This window comes from Lepisma saccharinum, chromosome 11, assembly GCF_977018435.1.
Source record: "Lepisma saccharinum chromosome 11, izLepSacc3.1, whole genome shotgun sequence".
In the NCBI taxonomy this organism is placed as follows: Eukaryota; Metazoa; Arthropoda; class Insecta; order Zygentoma; family Lepismatidae; genus Lepisma; species Lepisma saccharinum.
This window is the reverse complement of record NC_139239.1, coordinates 11438616-11460309: the sequence shown is the minus strand read 5'-3', so window position 1 is coordinate 11460309 and position 21694 is coordinate 11438616. Positions and strand designations below refer to the sequence as shown.

The 21694-nt window shown below is 39.1% G+C and overlaps 1 protein-coding gene across 6 annotated transcripts in view; it reads left to right on the top strand.

Moving 5' to 3' along the window:
• Nckx30C (solute carrier family 24 member Nckx30C) overlaps positions 1-21694 on the top strand; it is a 277663-nt gene that overhangs the window by 131280 nt on the left and 124689 nt on the right. For 4 of the 6 annotated variants that reach the window (XM_083130708.1, XM_083130707.1, XM_083130709.1 and 1 more), the window contains one exon: positions 5794-5988. The exons of the other annotated variants lie outside the window; for them this stretch is intronic. In XM_083130708.1, coding sequence (XP_082986834.1) covers positions 5794-5988 — 195 coding nt within the window. The remainder of the gene's footprint in view (positions 1-5793; positions 5989-21694) is intronic. 6 annotated transcript variants of the gene reach the window in all.

The following is a 21694-nucleotide window of genomic DNA, read 5'->3' as shown; positions in this document are numbered from 1 at the left end:
CCCCTTGGATTGGCCATCTGGCAGTCCAGACCTCAACTCTCTACATTACAAATTGTGGTCTGTGCTTTAAGACATGCTTGCAAGAAGTATTGCCAGTCTGAAGAGCTCTCTTGTGAAGGCAGTGGCAGATATCCATCTCAAAAGAGTTTAATTATAATTTTTTATCACTAAAATACAAAACACAAACTTTAAAAGAAAAGACAACACATGTTTTTCTTTTCAATATCTGCTACACACTATTGTTTAAAGAGTTGTTTTATTGCCTTACATAATTGTGTAATTATGAACACTATCATCGATAAAAAATGTGTGATTGTGGAGACCAGATAATTTTTTTAAAAAATGAAATACTAGTATTACTTTTAGGATGGCAATTTATTGATATGGTGTACATAAATAGGTCAGTATTTGATCAGTAGTCTGTCAGTATTTGGTCAGTTTGTTTTGATTTTGTTATTTTTGTCAGTTAAATCAGTAATTTTGACAATACAGTGATTTTTTGTCCAGCTAATCAAAATCGATGTACCTTGATATGCATATAATTATGTTTCCAAAGTTAGTAATTGTAATTATAGTTTTTCAAAGTTAACTCGTGTCTATTCTTAGATCACTACTATTGATATTAAATAACTTGCTCGCCACCCCCGCCGAAAACTGAACGAAATCTGTATTTACGATTTGCTCAGCTTTGCCCCCCCCCCCAAATATCAGAAGATATCGGCGCCTATGATCACTCATCCTCATCGTCGCAGCGTGGCAGAAAAGCGACGCTAAATAACAAAAATCAAATCGAGATAGTGTATTTTTATAAAAAAATCTGCAGTAATTTACAAACACAACAACATTAGTGTTGACGATACTGGCTTCAGAACCCGAAGTTGATAATTAATATACCCATAGATCTACCCTCATAGTTTTCTCTGACTGCATCTTTTAGCAGCTTTCCAAGCAACTAAATAAATAAATTGCTTTGGGTCATGACTATTTCACTTACAGCCTCCTCGGCGAGTAATTTTCTCCACACGTGGCGAAAGGTTCTTTTTACATCGCTGGGTCTCGCAGGCAGAACTGAATAAAGGGCGTTGTCCTCATAAACAATGGATGTTCTTTCAAATATTCCGGCCAGTTGTCCCGTCCTTGACTAACCGCGTATACTCGGCACTTTATAGCTCTTCCAAGAGCAATGAAATGCCGAAGCCAGCTCGAAAATTGAAACCTCGATGTGGGCGCCGCGCAATCCAGCACTTTTATGGACAAAGACTTAAACCCCTTCTGCCTCTTTATCATTTATTCCCAGATAGCGGAGTCCGTCTCGCGTCTCCTGGGATTGTTTATATTCAAGAAGCCGAATGGATGGAACTATTGGATGTTATTTTGGATGCAAGACAAGTTTATGTTCAGTAGGGCTACTTCAAAGCGACTGGAAGCAGATGATGTGTGGAATTGAGAACGAAAGAGAGTCCTCAGTAACAAAAAGTCCGTTCCAAAGTAGTTAAACACAGACTATATGCTGACAGTGTGGTGCCCAGGATTTTCCAATGGAGGGGGATTAGTTACATATACGTATTTAGTCCTCAATTTGCCATGTTTTCCTGCCCTTGACGTTCTTTTTTAGGACAACTGGCTCAAATGGGGACACTTTTATGTATACAGAATTAAACTGTGGTTACCATTCTTTCCTAAGCTACAATTGATGATTGAGTTCATTTTACGTTGTTTTTGTGCCATTTTTGATTAATCGCGACGAGGGGGGATGACTGGCCAATCACAAATACATGTGATTTGATTTATTTTTTGTTATTTAGCGTCAATTTTCTTCCACTTTTGGTAATCGCGACGATGAGGATGAGTGATGATATGATAAAATTGATGAAGGGATACAAATAACACATGCCGAAGTCGGGATTTGAATCCTTCACCTCTGGCATCGTAGCGCTCTGTGCTACTCCGTCACGAAGGTCGGCACAAATGCATATGAAGATACGACAAAAACCCCACAGAGGATTATCCTATCTGTAGGTCAAGGCGCCAGAGACTTTTCAGCCTTCAAAACTGCAGCCCATAGTGTAATACGTGAGAGTTCGCCGCACTTGACGAATGTCTCAAAAGTGAAATAATAATAATAGTAATTATTATTGTAATGTAAAATCGGAGCAGACACTACACATTTTTCTTAGTCTCTAAGAGAATTGATAATAAACCCCTTCTTGTTTATCCCAGATCTAAAATCACAAAAATACATGAAATATTTAAAAAGGTTTTTTTACCCGTTTCAAAAACTGGGAGTCGCATATTGAGGGTAGGCTTGTGTATGGAGATCGTAAAAGATCACAAGTTGGAAAACAGAAAAATAACTCGTATAAAATATTTCTGGGCGATTTGTTTGCGATTGCACAGTAAAATGTTAAAGTGCGCGCCAAATCTCCTGCATATGGCCTTGAATGGCTGAACAGCACCAGCGAATCACAGACGTGCGGCGTTGCCGTGCTCTCCTTGACAAGGCGTTTCGTTCAACCACGCTGTCTCTTTTCTGTGTGAGATTTCGACATGGCACCGCTGCAGTGAGCTGCTATTGGCTATCGCTATATGCAGGAGATTTGACGCGCACTCTAGTTACCAAACGTTAGTTCTTTAGTAAATCCATTATAAAACTAACTTCTAAACGAAAATAATTTAATAATTGGAGGTTCTTACTTACAACTCGACATTATGCCAAAGTAGGGGGAAATTGTCGTTCTACATATTTAACAGAATATGACGCCAATGCCAATGCCTGCCCCCCCCCCCCAAATCGAGTATTTTCACTTAAGAAAACGCCATCTTCAGTAAATATAATTAGAAAGTTATTTTCACGAAATGAACAATTTAGAAACCAATTAATTTCAAGGACACGCTGTCGCTATGTGCAAAATAACTGGAACCTTCTTTCCCATTGTTGTTGGGTGTTTAGTCTGCCTTTATAAAAGCATCCGGTTTTACTCTTGAAATCAACAATAGCGCACCAAATATAACGTCAAGCACGAGGCTTTAGATAAACCAAGAAAAACAACTTCAGTGCCAAGACCAGGAGAGAGGAATTCGCGGTCAGTGGACAAAAGAATACCACTCCTATTAATTTCTTTGCGTGTTTATTGTCTGCCTGTTTCCTCGTTTATTGACTTTCTCCCTTTGAAATCGTTCTCCATTACGACACTTCAGGACGAGGGAAGAAAGAGGAACACAAGACGCCATTACGCAATATAAGAAGACCTACAGCGCCCTATTCGCCTCCATGATGGCTGTGAAACCGAGCTTAACGACTTCAAGGCTCCATGCAAGAAGCTGTAAGTCACGGAATTCCTGCTGAAGGCGAAGAGGATTGGACGAGCTTGGTTCCTGGATCCCGTAAAGAGTTTTTTCTGGGTTGCTTGGAAGGAAATTCCATAATCTTCAGCAGTAAATTAACAGCCCCAGTATACATGCTGCATATATAAGCAGTTAAATTATATTTGCACTAGTGAGGTAAAGGGTAGGTCTACCTCGAGGCATTCCAGATACGTTATATTTATTTCACACCGTTTTTGTACTTCTCGAGGCAGTGCTCTCGTAATTATGTAATGGTAAATCAGTGACCTTGTAATCAAAGGGTGCTGGGTTCGATACGATGGACACATTCCACAGTCTTCGGACCCAACTTGTCTAGTCCCGATTAACCTATCTGAGCATTAAGTGGATATGAACGGACTTGGTTTCAAGTTAGTGTTCGATTGATTGATTAATTTGTTTTATTTTACTTCACTTTTCTGCCACTTTTGTCTAATCGCGAAGATGGAAATGCATGGTGATAAGATAAGATGAATGAATAGACAGTCAAAAATATGTAGGGACCAGTGGCGGATACTGAGTACAAGATCTGGGCTATCTCACTGTCACGTGAATATAATTAAATTTACCAACTCCTAATTAATCAGGTTGCCAACTCATAAGAAATCAGGTTACCAACTCATAAGAAATCAGGTTTCCAACTCATAGGAAATCAGCTTGCCAACTCATAAGAAATCAGCTTGCCAACTCATAAGAAATCAGGTTGCCAACTCATAAGAAATCAGGTTGCCAACTCCTAAGAAATCAAGTTGCCAACTCATAAGAAATCAGGTTACCAACTCATAAGAAATCAGGTTTCCAACTCATAGGAAATCAGCTTGCCAACTCATAAGGAATCAGGTTGCCAACTCATAAGCAACCAGGTTGCCAACTCCAAAATCAGCATCATCATCTCACTGGTATGAATAATATTATTTGCAATTTCTGAACGATTCTTCTCCCTTATTTTATTCTCTATACTTCAGGCTTCGCAGATAGCCTAGCCAGCCCAGAATATACGCTCCTGGTACGGACAACACAACATTTAGGAACAGGCTATGAGTCCAGACGCCAGAGCTTCGCTAGTCTGCAAAATGCAGTCCAGGCTGTATTACGTGGAAGGGATATTGGCATTTGGGTGTCTTTGAGAAGGTACACCCCTACACTCCCTACCGATAATGTAGTGGTAACACTGTCGCCTTGTCGTCAAAGGGTCCTGAATTGGATTCCGATGGAGGCACATTCCACAACGCTTCGTGTCCAACTTAAAACCGCAGGACCCGTCCCGATTTGCCTATCTGAGCATCAAGTGGACTTAAAACAAACTTCGACAAACAAAATGTTTCGAGTTAGTGTTCGAATTGAAGACGATGGAACTTCCCCCTCTCGAATACATATACGAATATTGTATCAATGTTAATATACCACAGCAGTTTGATTTGTTCGTAGAACAACCGACTGTTGTACCACACTGTTTTCCCATGCGTAAATAATGCCATGTGACTTAATTAAGGACGGTCCTACTACAGTATATAATGTGAAACACATCCATTCGATGAGTTGTGCGCTAGTCGAAATAGTCCTGTTATTTATTACTCATTTTAGCTACATACTGATGTTAATATCTGTGATTAATCTATAAAGTAATATATTTAAAATTCATCATATATAGGGTGTTTCATAAAAAATTGGTCAATTTTTTGTCGTATCTACTGTTTTAATTTTTCAATTTGGACAAAGGAGGTAGAGTGAAATTTAGTTGAAATCATACATTGGAACCTTTCAGGTACATAGTTTTTATAAAAAATGCAATGTTTAAACTAACAACTAGTTTTTAAAATTAAATCTATTCCAGCTAATTTGTTTTTAAAAGAGTAAATAAAAGAATCACACACGCTTAAAATCTTTACAATAAAGGCAGATAGAGGGTACATATTTTTAATTACGTATAATGCTGTCAAATTTTTGGCAGGATACTTTATTCATCTCTATATGATCTTTATAACATTGTGCTTGCGATTTTAATACGTAACAACATGGTTATAGAAATACACGATATTAATTATCCAACTTTCTTAAATGTTTTGCGATATTAACAAAATGATTCTAAATTCGAAACTTACAGAAACGCGAGTGTGTACATATGTTTTTAGATTGTGTGCGTTAAGTCGCGAATTGTTATATCTAATCCATTGCTTTATTTTGATTGTTCAATAATGTCACATACTTCTGGAACACCCTATACAATTAAACTCCATGGAGAAATTCGTAACCTTGAAAATGTATAGGTTTTAGCTACCTAATTTGCACTAATTTCACCACGAAAGAGAAATCTTTAATGCACTTTCATCTCATTTGTACTTCACATACTAATTTAAAGAAAAAAAATGGAATAAAACTGTGGCTTCAAAGCAATACAATTCTCCTATCTTTTGGTTTGATCTTCTGCAGCAAGAGCATGGTATGCCTCTAGTATCACATATGCCTATAATGGACGAAACTAGCACGCCTGTGCCTCAAAAACGCCGCCGAGCTCCACCTGGTTTCGACGACGTTAGTATCGAGGAAGTTTGCAGTTCGGCTGGGAATGGCAGCGAACGCCTGTCTGCAGAGGAGGCACCTAGCGGCCAAATTTGCTACTTCAGAGTGAGTAGATGGTGTTTTGGCCGTAGTTCATGGCTTAGCATGATTTTGCTGCAGAAGATTATTTCTTTACTTTTTAAATCTTTCTCACACCTTTGCATAATTTGCTCATATATTTGTGTGCATTGCGTAGTTTTTTAATCTTTATACACTTTTGTAACACATGATTTCAAATCTCTATGGGCAAAGTAAGAAGTTGAAAAGCACGATTGTAGCATTGAGGCACCTGTTAACGACATATTCATGATTCCGAAGCAGAAGGAATTCCGAGAAGAAGTGTAAAATACATTTACATTGTTACCTTGAACTTGTGGAGTTGATTTTAGATTGGATCACTTTGGAGTGATATACAGTTTTTATTTTTGAGGAGTTTGAGTTGTTTTGACTATCGATTTGTATGTGTACACACTGTCACTAAAGGAGAGTTTTAAAAATAAATCAACTGAAACATACTGGGTTATTGTGGTCATATCTACATTTTCGATATTTTGTGTCTATTGTTTGCGACTGAACATTTTTCTTCATTTTAACCCTATTTTCATTTTTTGTAGTCAATTCTGGCTGATGACAGTCAACATTATTTTGTGCTTGAATACAATTGCTAAAGATGTACGAAATGAGATTTTTGCTTTGAGAGGAGTAGCATACAATTTTTCTCAGTTTCTCGTGAAGTGAATACTGTTTTCATCAGTTCTTATCAGTAAAAAGCATTTTTTTTGCAAGAACTAGATTATGTTCAATTACTTCAAGTAAATTCTGGTTCTGCATGCTGAAAACCAATTTTAACCAAGTCTTCTGTAAATGCTAATGTAGAATAAAGTGTGTTGTTAGAATTGAAAATTAAATTAGCGTTTTTGTTACATCTTTCGTAAGCACAGTAGAAATTGACGTTGTTCGCACAGAACACATTTTGACCTAATTCATTATGGAATATTAATATAAGTACTTATGAACAATATTAATGTATTTTTTTGCATTCAGTTCCTTCCAATTCTCACTGGTAACATAGTCAAATGATTACTATACCTCGAATCGTATATATACTGTATAAATGAATGTTATAAAAATAATATAATACACTACAATGATGTGTAGTACTACTGCGCAGTTAGAACATCCGATTTCCCACGACATTCCAATTCAAAACTAGAGTAGAGGCATGAGATGTTGATATGTTAAATTCATACTAACGAGGCTTTGAAGCAACGAATCACATGCCTTACTAGCATCTCTTTATTGATTTGCTTTATTTTACTTCGCCTTTTGTGCTGCTTTTGGCTAATTTGCGAAGATGGGTATGAGTGATGATATGATTAAATTGATGGATGGACATTCACAAACATCCATGCCCAGGCCAGGATTCGAACCCGGGACCCCTGGCGTCGTAGCACGATGTGCTAACCACTCGGCCCGGGAGCCGGCAGCATCTCTTTAAAGAAAGTGATCGTAAATGAACGTAATATTAAGTAATTTTGGCATGACAGCAGAATAGACGTAGACATAGATATTTTCTTCCTTTTTTTTTAGATATACAAGTGTTTTAACTATATCCTTTATTTCTGATAGCTTTGAGGTGCATTTTTGCATCTTCCTCCAATAGAAAAAACATGACCATGTTGCATTAGTATTTACTATTTTAATGACGAAAAATTATACATATATATATACATATATATATATATATACATATATATATATACATATATATATATATATATATATATATATATATATATATATATATTTAAATACTTTAAGTGTTACTGTTAAAGAACACGTTTATTGTAGCTATATTGTTTTTAATACGTACATGAACCGACCTCCGTGGCGGAATGGTTAGCACAGTGCGCTATGATGCCAGGGGTTCGAATCCCGACCTGGGCATGGGTGTTCTTTGTGAGTGGCCCTTCATCAATTTCATCATATCATCATTCATCCACATCTTCGCGATTAGCCAAAAGTGGTAGATATGCGAAGTAAAATCAATCAATCAAGATGTACATGATGACATAAAAGCAACAATAAACACTCACTTAAATTACTACATGATTTTACAGTAGTAACTTCAATAAATTCTTGTCTACACAAATCCAACTCTTTTAAAAACTAATAGCAACGCTTAGGTGATCAGAAATTAGATTTTAGCGCCTGCTTTGACCGTTCATATAAAACAGCCCTCTTGTGATGACAGCATTTTGAAGCTTCCCTGAATACATCTAAGTACATGCGTAACGTATGTTAATGTTGCTGAAGGAGCAACGTGGTACAACAGGCCCAAAAACCACGGTCGCCTGTTTGAAACTTTCGGTCGTGTCACAGCAAAGACCGGAGGTGCAACTCGTCTGGGAAACTTCGGAGACATGGTGTGTTCTGCGGTTCCGTCCCCGACAGCTGACGGAAGCGTCACGCTTTTTACCACCGCCATGTTGGACACATGGCACAAACACTCCCGAAAATGCTTTCCGGATCGATATCAAGGGAACTCGGATATTGCGTTTCTGATCTCGAAATCGCTCTCGCGGCTTTCGAAGATAATTCAGTTTCCACGGCAGGATTTATCTTTTATTTTTTAGACCGGCTCGTAGCAGATAAGGTGCTTGTCTCGGCGGAGGAAACGATGCTGAATCAGCCGTGTGAACTTCACGGCTTTCAGGCAGAGGAACCGGGTTCTTCCTCTGTCGCTTTGCAAGGGTTGAGTTTTGCTGTAAGTCCAATTTATGCACATGAAGGCTAATCGGGACTAGACCTACAGTCTAAAGTTGGATCCGAACCACAGTGCAATGTTCCTTCACTGGGTACCGAACGCGGGACCTCTTGATTACAAATCGATCGTTTTCCAAGAGGATATGAAGTCGTTTTCTCCGTGACGTAGGTAATTTCCTTCTTATAAAAAGTCCAGTGCAGGTTCTCCTACATGCAACATCATCATGGGGTGTAAGGGATGACCTCCTTATAAGGCAGCCAAAAGTCAACCTCACTTCCCCAAAATATACCCCGGTAACTGCTTCTTGCAGGCCAATGAGAATGTAGCTCCTGGACCCACGACCAGGAGAATGTTCTGTGGAGTCGTGTTGTCCTGTATTTTTCCCTGTGTTTGCTGAGTGCCCCTTACAGCTTCAGCTGTTAATAGGTAAGAAGATTTAATCCTGGGAAGCAATATAGTTTAAGTTCGTGTTAAATAACGAATGAATGAATTAGTTTTAACTATTGAGTCAGGAAGTTTTTAATAGACATCTTTTAGTTTCTTGCTAGGCGCCTGTCCTCAATTTTGTTTTAGTTAAGGGGCTTATCCCCGTATTTTTTTGAGGGGAAAAATAGCCTATATGCTGATATGCCCATAATATCAAAATCAATCAAATCAACGTTACCATGCTTAGGTCACAAGTCGAAACATGTTATCAGCAGCACAGTCGCAAATGCATGTTGAATAGGAGTAAAACTGACAGTTTGAACATAGTATTCGTATCCTGCGTGGGAAAAGTGCAATGATTGCAATATGGTGTCATCGTGTAGACACCCATGACCTACCAATGGTGACGCTGCATACACAAAGACAATCTGTACCGGCCTTCTCATAAGAAGGCATTGCGTAGATCAAAGAACAGATTGGGTGAGAAGAGAGAGGAAGAGGACGGGTAAGGAAAGTAAGAGAATTGAGTGATTTAGTGTTTTAAGTCCACTTTATGCACAGCAAGGCTAATCGGGACTGGACCTACAGTTTAAAGTAGGATCCGAACCACTATGTGCCTCCACCGGGTATCGAACTCGGGACCCTTTGATTACAAGGCGATGACGCTACTACTGCGCCATCGGGGAGGCCAATAATAAGAGAATTGAAAAGGAGAAGATAAAAAGTAGACATAAAGAAACGAAGGACAATGAGACAATTAGGAAACGAGAGGAAGAAAAATATTGGAACTCTTTGTCCCCCTCTCTCTCTAAGTTAGTGTGTGTGTGCGTGAGTGAGGAGAATAAAGAGACATTAAGAAGACTGGAACGAAAAATATAGATAGGGACGTTACCAAGAAGAGAGAAAGTAAGCACGTATGGGGAAATCTAAGTTCAGAAAAGAGGAATGATAGAAATAGAGAATAAAGATACAAATAGAAGGGCAAAGGAAACATTCAGTTCATAAATTCACTTTTGGCTAATTGGGAGTGGACATACACTTTAAATTGGGATCCAAACCATTATGCATCCACCGGGAATGGAACCCCTTGATTACAAGGCGACAGTGTTACCACTGCGTCATCGAGGAAGCAGTCAAAGGATAGGAGAAGTAGGTCCTTGACCCTTATTCCGGGCGCTTATAATCTGGGGAGTGGAAATAAACCCCCATCAATCCTCTGTTCACCCTGCTGACAAGGCGCGAAAAAACAATCCAGCTAATATTTTTGCATACTGCATTGCAAAACGAGGACAAACATGTCATAACTACAACAGGATCGAGATAATTTTTTTAAACCTTCCTTTTCTGTTTCAATCGCAGAAAATTGTTAACGTCGGGAACGGCCAGACAATGGAGCACTGGAAACGGTGTCATTACAGAGACGACACGTGAAAGCACTTTAGCGATTTTTGTACAGCGAGCTAACGACAATGTACGCATGCAAGCGAAACACGAGTGAGCGGCAACAGCTGTGTGTGACAGGTTGGATATGGCGCCTGATGATAGGTTCGCGCAATTAAGTGCGCGATGCTAAGGTCAAAAGGGAATGGGGAAGAGCGGGTAACGGCGGTAATCATTAAGAAAATCCTGACGTTTATTCCGATGCATAATTCGCTTTGAGACATAGATTAAGCTACTGGCCAGAGAACAGTAATTCTAGAAGCGGAAATGCACACTGTGGCAGCGGACAGATTAAAACTGGTGTGCATGTAACAGACGAGAACAAGAAGTGGGGGGAGTGTCTCCCTTATCGCACAACACTAGAGCAACATTACGTTCTGACGTCAGGTGAGGAATGCCTATGGTATTAGGTTAGGTCTGCTAAGTTTGGTTTTATTGGCATAAATACACTGTAAATGTATTCTTTATGTTAAGAGAACTAAACCTAACAACTTAGGCATTTAGCCTAACAATAAAATCATTCCCCTGTGACGTCAGAACGCAAGGTTGCTCTATTGTTGTGCGATAAGGGAGACCTGTAAAATCGAGACGAGACAAGGTTCATGGTCACATCACACTGACGGAAATTCTGGCGAAGTTATGTTGTTATTAGTCAGTTAGTAAGTAGCCAACTCACTGGTAGAGTTTGCCGTGCAGAATGTACCGATCTCCGTGGCGGAGTGGTTATTACTAGCCACGGCGTCAGAGGTCACTGGTTCGAATCCAAACCTTGGCATGGCTGGCCTCTTTGTGAGTGTCCCTTCATCAATTCATCATATCATACATGCTCATTTTCGCGATTAGCCAAGAGGCAGATAAGCGAAATAAAATTAACTAAATCAATCAATGCACCAAAATGGCCGACGAAATGTTACAAGAATTCTTTGTTGAAAATATTATTGCAGTGGGTGAAAGGGGTGGGTTAACAAGATCTTGCAAGATTATTATTTGTGCGTACGGTATCTTTAATAACGAAAATATGAAGTCACTGCTTTGCAACTCCTAGAATGTTAAGCCACAGTTTTCTAGCTCATAGTTCTCGATTCATATTGCCACCAAAACAACGCAAGAACTTGATAAAGGGGCAATCACAAAGAACACCGATGCCCAGGCCGGATTCGAACCCCAGACCTTGGAGTCGTAGCGCGTTGTGCTAACCACTCCGCTACGGAGGCCATCATAAGAAGTCAAGTCAGGTATAAAGAGCGCACGGCATAACACATCTGGCGATATTCGATCGAGAAAATATAATTTGCTTCCATTCGGTGATCAGCGTAACAAGGACGTGTACGCATGATTAGTTCGGTTTCAATGTGACTGCCAACACTAATTTTTAATTTACTTGTTATACCATTTTCTGCCGTGTAGGCCAGTGAAAAAGTTCAGCCTAAACCGGATCCAATGTGATCGTACTCTTAGTGTCTCAATCTTTGGTGAAGTGGTTTCATATACCTTCGAAACGAGGAGTGAGACGAAAAAATATGATTAGGAAAATTTGTTTGGCTGTGAAATTTTCTACAGCGTCACGTTGTGCATGTTGCTTATACTATATAATTTGAGACTCGATACGTGAACAAGGAAGATGTTTATAGATCGAGATGAGACCGGCATTTACAACTCGAGAAGAAGCGAAGCCATTACATTTTTGAAGTCTTATAGTATATTCGAAGCAGCGACCGTTTCGAGAGCGTATTCTTATAAGCAGGGCTCGGAAGTTGAAGACCTATAAATAGACCTAAAAATATCAAAAAGGAACCTAAAAATGGAAAAACGGACGTATAACTTAAATGTGATCCAAATGAATTAATAACATTAGTTTTAAACTCCCCACCCCTCCCTCTGCGCGGCACCTCCTTATCTGACTTGAGATCTTTGAGGGCGCGTGCTGTCTGGTCGTATACATTGTCCTGAAAGCTTCAAAACAAGAGAAAGTTGCCACTTACAGCGTGACCTTCCAAACAAGTTACGGTTAAAGGACCTTGTGTCGTACCTGCTTCAGTCGTCCAAAAATGTTTTTCTCTCGTTTCAGGGATGGTTCAAATATATTTATTTCTCTTTTTTATTATTTCTTTACTACAGGAAGGATGTTTAAGAGGTGATGAACTGATGATGATTCGAATTGAGAATGGGCAGTAAAAACGTAGTCCAAAGAAAGTGAAGTTGCAAAAAAAAGCCGTTAAGACCTTCAAAATGACAAAGAGACCAATAAGCCAAAAAACGCCGAAAACGGCAAAAAAGGACAAATAAAACCCTCCTTTTTCTGGCCTACAATGACCCAAAATGAACATATATTATGTTGGGCCTCATCTTCGGACACTAGGAAAGAAAATGATTTTTCCTCAACTTCCGAGCCCTGCTTATAAACATTCAAGAATCGGACATCTGTAACATTTCTGTGTAATGCAGCCCTTAAAAGATCAGACGCATGTACCTCCCTAAGACATGTATGTATATCAATATCAAATCTTCAGTAGGCAAAGTCGTTTTATCCATCAAACGTTGACCCCTGTGTCAACTCCCCAAACAATATAATCAGTGAAAATTACACACATTCATGAAATTCGAATCGAGACATTGACTGTCTTATAGGGAAAAAGAGCAGCATTTCGAGTAAACCTAATCAAGGGCCCCTGGTTCGATACCCGGTAGAGGCATATAGTGCTTCGGATACCACTTTAAACTGTATTTTTTAAAAAAGTTCCGATTAGCCTTACTGTGCATAAAGTGGACTCACATTCCGAGTAAACCACTGTTGACCCCCTACCATTAATTCATTTAACACCGAACATTGTTCCATGTTGCACTTTAACCCTTCTGCATGATTTTATGTTACAGAGCAGGAGAGATGGGATCAAGTTAGTATCGTATCAATCCCTAAGATTATATGTTTATTTTATAAAGCCTCTCTGAATGCTTCACGTTGACCAGGGCATTCACTTGTTTTTCTCAGTTGTCTCAGCCTCTGAGGCATGTAAACAATGCACAGTGTTGTGCTATGCAAACCTCCTGAGCTATTCAGGAAACAGGTAGTTTCTTTTATAACTCCATTAAGCCTTGTTTCCATGATTATGAAAAACTAAATATGCTGACCAAGGCAGTAATTTATTTTATTAAAAACATAAACTAACGTAACGTTTCAACCTTCTAGCAAGGTCTTCTTCAGACTCTGTATCAAGTACAAAAGTAACCAGATACAACGAGAAGGGTAATATATATACAAAAACATTACTCCCTCCAGACTATTTAGAAAGTTGTTTGGAACTTTCTAGCAGATGACTTTCACTTTCCAACTTTACTTTCACCTAAAAGGCTAAACACAATTACTTCCATATAGAATGTGGTTGGACTTTTTAATCTCACGCTCTTTTCCCTTCATTTTTCTTCCTTCTCCTCTCCTCTTTTTCTCTTGTCCTTTCCACTCTTTCCAACATCTTCTTCCATTCTTTGTTTAACTTCAGTCCCCCATTCCAGTTCATTGTGTCTTCTTCGCCTTTCTTCTCTATTTCCTTGGCTTCCTTCCATTTTCTCACTAGCATTCTCTTCTCCCTTCCTATTTGCTTAGCCTCATCCCACTCTATGTCATGTCCTGTTTCTCTCGTGTGTTTAAATATTGCATTTCTCTCTCTCTTAAGTCGTACATCATCCCTATGTTGTTTCAACCTGTCTTTCAGCCTTTTTTTCGTTTCTCCTATGTACACACTCTGACATTCTTTACATTTTACTTCGTAGATAATCCCATCTTCTTCCTCTTCTCTGTTTTCCTTTTTCTTGTTAGCATTCCTCGCTATTCCTAAGATGCTTCTCCCTCCCTTCCTGTAAGTTTTAATTCCTGCTTTCCTAAGTACTTTGCATATCTTTTCTGTGGTCTTCCCCATACTCCTTATTCCAAACCTTCTCTCCTCTTTTTCTTTCTCTGCCAATTCTCCCCTGCCCGTTTTCTTACTTCTTCTGTTTATGTCCAGTCTATCCTGCTTCTCATAGCCATTCTTTTCCAGCTGTTTCCATAGGCTATTTATTTTGCCTTCTTTTTCACATTCTTTCATGCATATTTTCTTGATTCTGTCCTCCATATTCTTTATAAAATTTATTTTTGTCACCTCACTTACATCACTTCTTTTGTGGCAGAATACCCCTGCTGCACACTTCTTCTGATGCCAAGCGGTTTCAATTTCTTGTTCTCTTTTCCTTTTCATCAATATATCTAGATAGCTTAACTTGTCTTCTTCTTCTATTTCAAGTTCCAATAATATCCCTCTTTCTTCATCTTGAATTTCTTTGGCAAAAATGTCAAGCTGAAAAAAAGGCTGAAAGACAGGTTGAAACAACATAGGGATGATGTACGACTTAAGAGAGAGAGAAATGCAATATTTAAACACACGAGAGAAACAGGACATGACATAGAGTGGGATGAGGCTAAGCAAATAGGAAGGGAGAAGAGAATGCTAGTGAGAAAATGGAAGGAAGCCAAGGAAATAGAGAAGAAAGGCGAAGAAGACACAATGAACTGGAATGGGGGACTGAAGTTAAACAAAGAATGGAAGAAGATGTTGGAAAGAGTGGAAAGGACAAGAGAAAAAGAGGAGAGGAGAAGGAAGAAAAATGAAGGGAAAAGAGCGTGAGATTAAAAAGTCCAACCACATTCTATATGGAAGTAATTGTGTTTAGCCTTTTAGGTGAAAGTAAAGTTGGAAAGTGAAAGTCATCTGCTAGAAAGTTCCAAACAACTTTCTAAATAGTCTGGAGGGAGTAATGTTTGTGTATATATATTACCCTTCTCGTTGTATCTGGTTACTTTTGTACTTGATACAGAGTCTGAAGAAGACCTTGCTAGAAGGTTGAAACGTTACGTTAGTTTATGTTTTTAATAAAATAAATTACTGCCTTGGTCAGCATATTTAGTTTTTCAGGTAGTTTCTTCTGCCTATGGAGTCAGCGGTTTGCATAGTGCCAATTAAAAAACACGATTCGGCATGGAGGAAGAGCTCCATGGCCTAGGGATATAGAGAGGAGACAAGCTGAGAGGGGACGGATTTTGGATTGGAATTGAGAAGGGAGAAGAGGTTAGGAGAGCAGTGGAGCAAAAGTGAGACGACGCTCTGGTCAACCGAGAGAGAAGCCAACAGAGGACTTCGTATATTTTATTCATCGTAATTATCTATAGACATCAGATAGACATGACACCCAGCCATGATTCAGGCTCAAAGGTTCAGAAAACCCAACGAGTGACCATTGTCTTTTCTAGTTGATTAATTCCTAAATCTTAATTGTACCTTTCGTATTGCCAAGCGTTAACTTGTCATGCCAATGACGAGTGCTCTCATCAGAGGATGAATGATGAATAACTTACATCACCCAGCAGTTAATTGCATAGTGACTGGTTCTGATCCCATCATTCTTTAGAATGATACGGTATTTAATTGTAGGTAGGAGTGGGTATAAGTACACGGGAGTGTGAAGGCGGTGGGCAATTCTTTAAGGAGATGTACTATGTATAAATTTCTGAAAGAAAAAAATCATGCTCCACCAGGACTCAATCCCAGTTCTCTGTCTCAGTTTGAAGAGAACTGAAACTGTATTCCAAGACCCTCGTTCGATTCCTAGTCGTGCCTGCATTTTCGCAAAAATATCTAGAGCTTGAAAAAGTAACTAACTAAACGTAAAATAATATTACATCTCTGTTGTAATAAAGGAGATGTAGATTTTGACATTTGGACACTATTGTTGTAACAAATTTATTTGCCCAAAGAGCCCCGGAAGTTAGCATTTCTCGATTTGATTGGATCATTGTATACCATTATGGCTCTTCCATCAACAATACGTTGTTGTAATTCAATTTCGTTCCAGTAATTCATTATGAAAATACAACCATGAATATGGAAGTGTTAAAGATAAATGAAGCCTTACCATGGGCAAAAGAGCCACTCTTCTTCACAGCTCCTTCGACCTCTTTCAGAAAGCCTTTTGTCCCTTTAAATGGGGGGAGATGTTCTTTGTGTTCGCTAACTTCATTAAACAAGGTTCTTAACGCGACCTACAACAATAATTTATGGCTTACAGAAACATTGTTCCTAACTCCAAGTAAAGGGAGTGGATCTTGAACATTTGGCGGCTCGAAAATTCGCGAAAATTTCTTCAGTGTTCAGAAAGAATGATAAATGTTTATTAACCCTATTTTAAAGATTTTTTCCAGTTTTCTACTTGTTATTTAGTCACGACATTCTATAAATATTTCCAAACCATGAATAGCTAACTCATTTAGCATTTCACGAAATTTAAATCTAACTTTTTACACGACATTTCCTGCCTTATTTTAAGAATACATCCTTTTTAGTCATTATTGTTTATTTCTCTGTTCTCTAAATGTTTTTGCTATTCTCGAAATCGTTCCTATTTTTATTCGTCTCTTTTTCCTACACATCTCTTCTGAATCATTATATTCTCAGTTAATCATCATCGAATACGAAACACGAGGTGATGGATGAACACCCAATGAACATACAATAAAAGTTATAGACCTTCCTGAAGAGTATTGTTCTTAGAATTCTCAATTCGCAATAAATTGCTTAAAACTCTGGACTTTTTTCCTCGGAGCGTTTGCCTAGGTATTATATACAACGTAGAAGAAAGACTTCAAAATATTCCATGAATATTCGGATTTATCTTTCCATCTCCCTCGCCGCGAATACCCATCGTTAAACGTCCCCGGAGTAATCGATTAAATAGAAATCTCATACTCAACTCGGTCGGCTTAAGAGCATACGGGTCTTATCTCGTATTCAGAAGATCCTAACGACATTTTTATCTACCGTAACCCGCATAAACGGCATATCTGCATTAGCTACAAGAAAACGAGCTTTATGAACAGGAGAATAAAAAATCCATCGTCACGGCTAATTTAGTTTTTAAAGACTTCTTTTCTATCCCAGTGGCTGTTATCAGCGGTGTATTATCCATTGCTTGTTTTCCGTGATTACTTCTTGGTAATTTGCTGTCACGATACAACACATTGGTTGGACAAAGCCCTTCCTTGCAAGATTCCCATGTTGATTGCCTGTTTGATACCCTGAGGCGTTTCTTGCGTGAGGTGGAAATTCTACGGTAAAACTCTCCTCTTGGTTTATTCTCATGAATACCTTCTCGGAATTATTGTTTTGCAACCTTGAGAAATTATAGGGTTTGTTCCTAAAGTTCCAGGATGTAACGACCCTGCGTGGTTGCCACATTTAACGACCCTGCGTGGTCCCCATATTATATTTTATTAAGAAGATTTGGATAAAGAATGTATGCTAGATGTCCCTGCGAGGCGTACGCTTTTAGTTTAAATGTGTTAACGGATCCACCTCTACGATAATTAGTTTCGCTTATTATTTGACGCTGCGTGGTCGCTGTATTCTGTAAACGTTAACGGATCCACCTCTATGTTTATTAGTTTTGCTTATTATTAGACCCTGCGTGGTTGCTGTATTCAGTAAATGTTATTAATTATTGTTATTTACACTGTTCAACTCGTTGTTTAGAATTGCAGAGTCCTGCGAGGCTCATTATAAATTGTATTGTCTGAATGCACACAGTTTTACTTTATATTAACGCGTGCATCTAGTGATTTTCCCACTAGTGTTTTCTTAATGTCACTTCTTGGATGTTTCTCAGTACGAAGGTTGCTATATGTAAAAAAATGAGTTAGCAACGCGTACTTGTAGTTAAAATTTTCACCACCAATGCGCCGCCCCCGCGAGTATAAAGCCAGCGCAGCGAGGCCCGGAGCTCAGTTGGCTCCCTGATGTCAACAGGCAAACATCCAGGGTTAACTGGCCTCCCAGCCTGAGAACTAGAAGCCATCCCAGAAGGAAGGACGGAGAAAGAAGAAAGAAGAAGAAGAGCCTAGCAGCAACCTACCTACCTGGTCCGCTCGCTTAGGCTGATAGGTGCCCAGGTTCTACCTGCCCGGCTTGTCTGGGAGCACCCGGACCTTCCTTTCTAACCTGCCGTCCCTTCATAGGAGACACCGGTTGGCTTGCCAATTCCCAGCTAACGCCGGGGGTGTCGCGGCATCCTTTAATCCTTTACCCTGCGCCCGTTATTCGGGAGTACAGATTGGTTTCGGCCAATTCCCGGCTGTGGTTGGGGTACTACGCACAACCTACTCTCTTTTACAGGGCAACCCGTGACGTCAGCGGCGACCAAGGCCCTAAATAAAATTAGGTCCCCATACTCCCCCTGGCGCCTCACAGCGAGGAATAAATTGGATGTTCCCTGCCCCCCCTTATCTCTTCGAGACCAAAGGTGGTATAGGTAAAAGAACGTGCGTGGTACAGGTAAAAGCACGTGTGTAAGTGTGCAAACGGACACCCTTGTGTTGAGACTATAATAAACATATAAATATATATATATATTAAGCTGGTGTAGTCTTTCCTTACACCCAGCAAGCCCTGAGATATTTCTGAGTCCATGTTCTACGGCTGACAAAAAGTTAGCGCCTATGGGTAGACTTTTGCCGTCCTCCTAAGTGATGTGTTTAGAGTGTGATAATTGTGTGTAGGTGGGACGTTGCAAGGACTTGTAGAAGCACGAATGAATCGGTTACCAGGTTACGAGTAGTGGATTCTGATGGGGCTGTGATTCGTCCCAAATATAAGATTGGAAAATAAAATCTTTGGAAACGTAATGCAAGTAAGTTTGTAACAAGAAAGCAGAAAATTATACATATTATATTTTTGTTCGATACTTTAAAGTTGAAAGATATATTTTTGTTATTTTATGAATATCACACAATTGTCACAGCCACTACTACGCTTCTGGGACTGGACTTTTTATATAATCCTGAGTAGTTTAAATAAACGTAAAAACGGTTTCCCGAATCACAAATTTGCAAGCCAATAGTTTATTAAAGAAGATTCAGATACATGCATGCAAATATTCCGAACTTTGCCTACATGATTTATTATCATGCTCCAGAGCCTCTGAAAATTATATCCCTCGTGCTACTGCTTATCATCATCTGCAAAATATTGACAATGGCGGTTTTGAAGTGTTCATAGGCTGAAAAACAAATTTTCTCCTTCCGGAAAGAAGTAGAAAACCAAGTTAATGTCCTGTTCACCCCCATAATGACTCATTTCTCCATTTTCCCTTTATTTACAAGGCTAAAGAGGAAAATATGGTTATCAACAAATAAATGCTGGTGAAGTAAAATTGGTTCAAATAAGTGACAAACAAATTATTGTTCAAGATCGCTGATTCTATTTTTATAGTCCTAACTAAATCGGACACATTTGTTATTTAGAATTAACAAGTATTTTAGTTACAAAATTACCACATTTTGTAAAAGTTTCCCATGCATTGTTCTTTATGGTTAGTGCATTTTCAGCCAAATGTTTTCGAATAATATACACAAATCACTTTTTTCTTGGGCTAAATTGTAAAACATTACAACATTGGAAAGAGTTTGTTAACCATATTCAACTATAAATATAAGTTTATGTACAAGTATCTGAGCTGATCAAAGTGCTGAGCCTCGAATTTGGCAACCAGTGAAACTAGAATAACTTCAGCCAAGTTGGCTGTCCATAAAATTAAACTAGGAACCTTCCCAAACACAGAACGAGTTCAGATCACCCTCAGTAGAATTTTGTTTCAAGTTCACTTTATGCACACATGGGCTAATTGGGACTTCACCTACAGTTTAATATGGGATCCGAACCACCGTGTGTCTCCACCGGGTGTCTAACTCGGACCCCTTGATTAAAAGGGGGCAACGTTACCCAATCGGGTAGGCTCTCACCCTCCTCAAAAGTATGAATTTTGGTTTGGTAGAGCGCCAGTCCAAAAGTGTGGGAACTCTTATTAAAGAAATATTAGATCGCTAATTCTATGCCATAATCATCATAATTGAACTCTGCGTTATTGATTGTTAGTGTTATTAGAAGATAACATATTCAGTTATTCTGTACGCCTTTATTGCACTGCAGCAAGTATATATTTTTCACTCAGATTTGATCTTCTTTTTCGGATACAATGAGGTTCAGCGTTCTTCTCCCCACTGAGTTTTTCCTTGCCTGGGAAGTGTTAGAGCGGCAATTTTCGAGAATTTTTGATACGCTGGGCGAACATTAAGGAACAATGATATTAGACTTGAGGAACGCAAGGAAAAAGTTCCGAAATCAGTTTTAATGCTTTTTCCTGAAATGAGAGCTCTCAGAGTTCCTCCGGTGAAGCACGGGCAAGAGCGCGTAATGGAAGTTGGGGGTAGACTTTCCTGCAGGCGTTGAAAATAATAAAGCTGGCCACTCTAATCAATTTCTCTTTTTCTGCCCCCTTTCTTTGGCGCGTGTTTGCAATCCCAGCCGGTTTGGATTATTATTCGCTCTGCAGGAGAAAACAAACAAGAAAAAATTAGCAAACATGGGCTATGACGTAGCTAATTGCGAAATATAGAGAGGGAAGTTCCGGAACGGTTGCTGGAATTTGCAATGGGCTTTCGGTTGTTTTGCGAAAGAGAATCCGAGGCTCGATTTTACCCACTCGATTTCCATTTTAAGCTCTTGTAAAATGACTCATCTCTGTTGATCCACACGTAATACACATTGGTGTTGCCACGATCAGCTCACGTTCTCGCCACCGAACGTCCCGTGTTCGAATCCCGGAGTGTCAATCACCAGCAGAAAAGTGACGCAAAATAGTTTGTTTGACGTTTTGTTTTAAAACAGTTTTATGTACGTAGACTAATCGGGATTTAACCTACAGTTTAAAGTGGGATACGAACCACTACGTGCCTCTACTGGACTACGAACCCTGGACCCCTTGATTACAAGGCGACGACGTTTCCACTACGCCTATTTTTTTCATTTAAAGGAAAACTGCTAAGCGTCAGTTTTCCCCACACAACAATATCATATTAATTAATCTCAAATCTCTATATCTTCATTTAGGACAGACGAATAGAAACACCCATGTCTTAACCAGGATTCGAACCTGGCACCCCTGGTGTTGTATTTTATCGGGGAAGCCCGATGCAAAATAGTAAATTTATAAATACAAATATAAAAATTATGTAAATTGGAATGTGTGAATCATTTTTCTTGTCGTTGTCAGTCTTTTCCA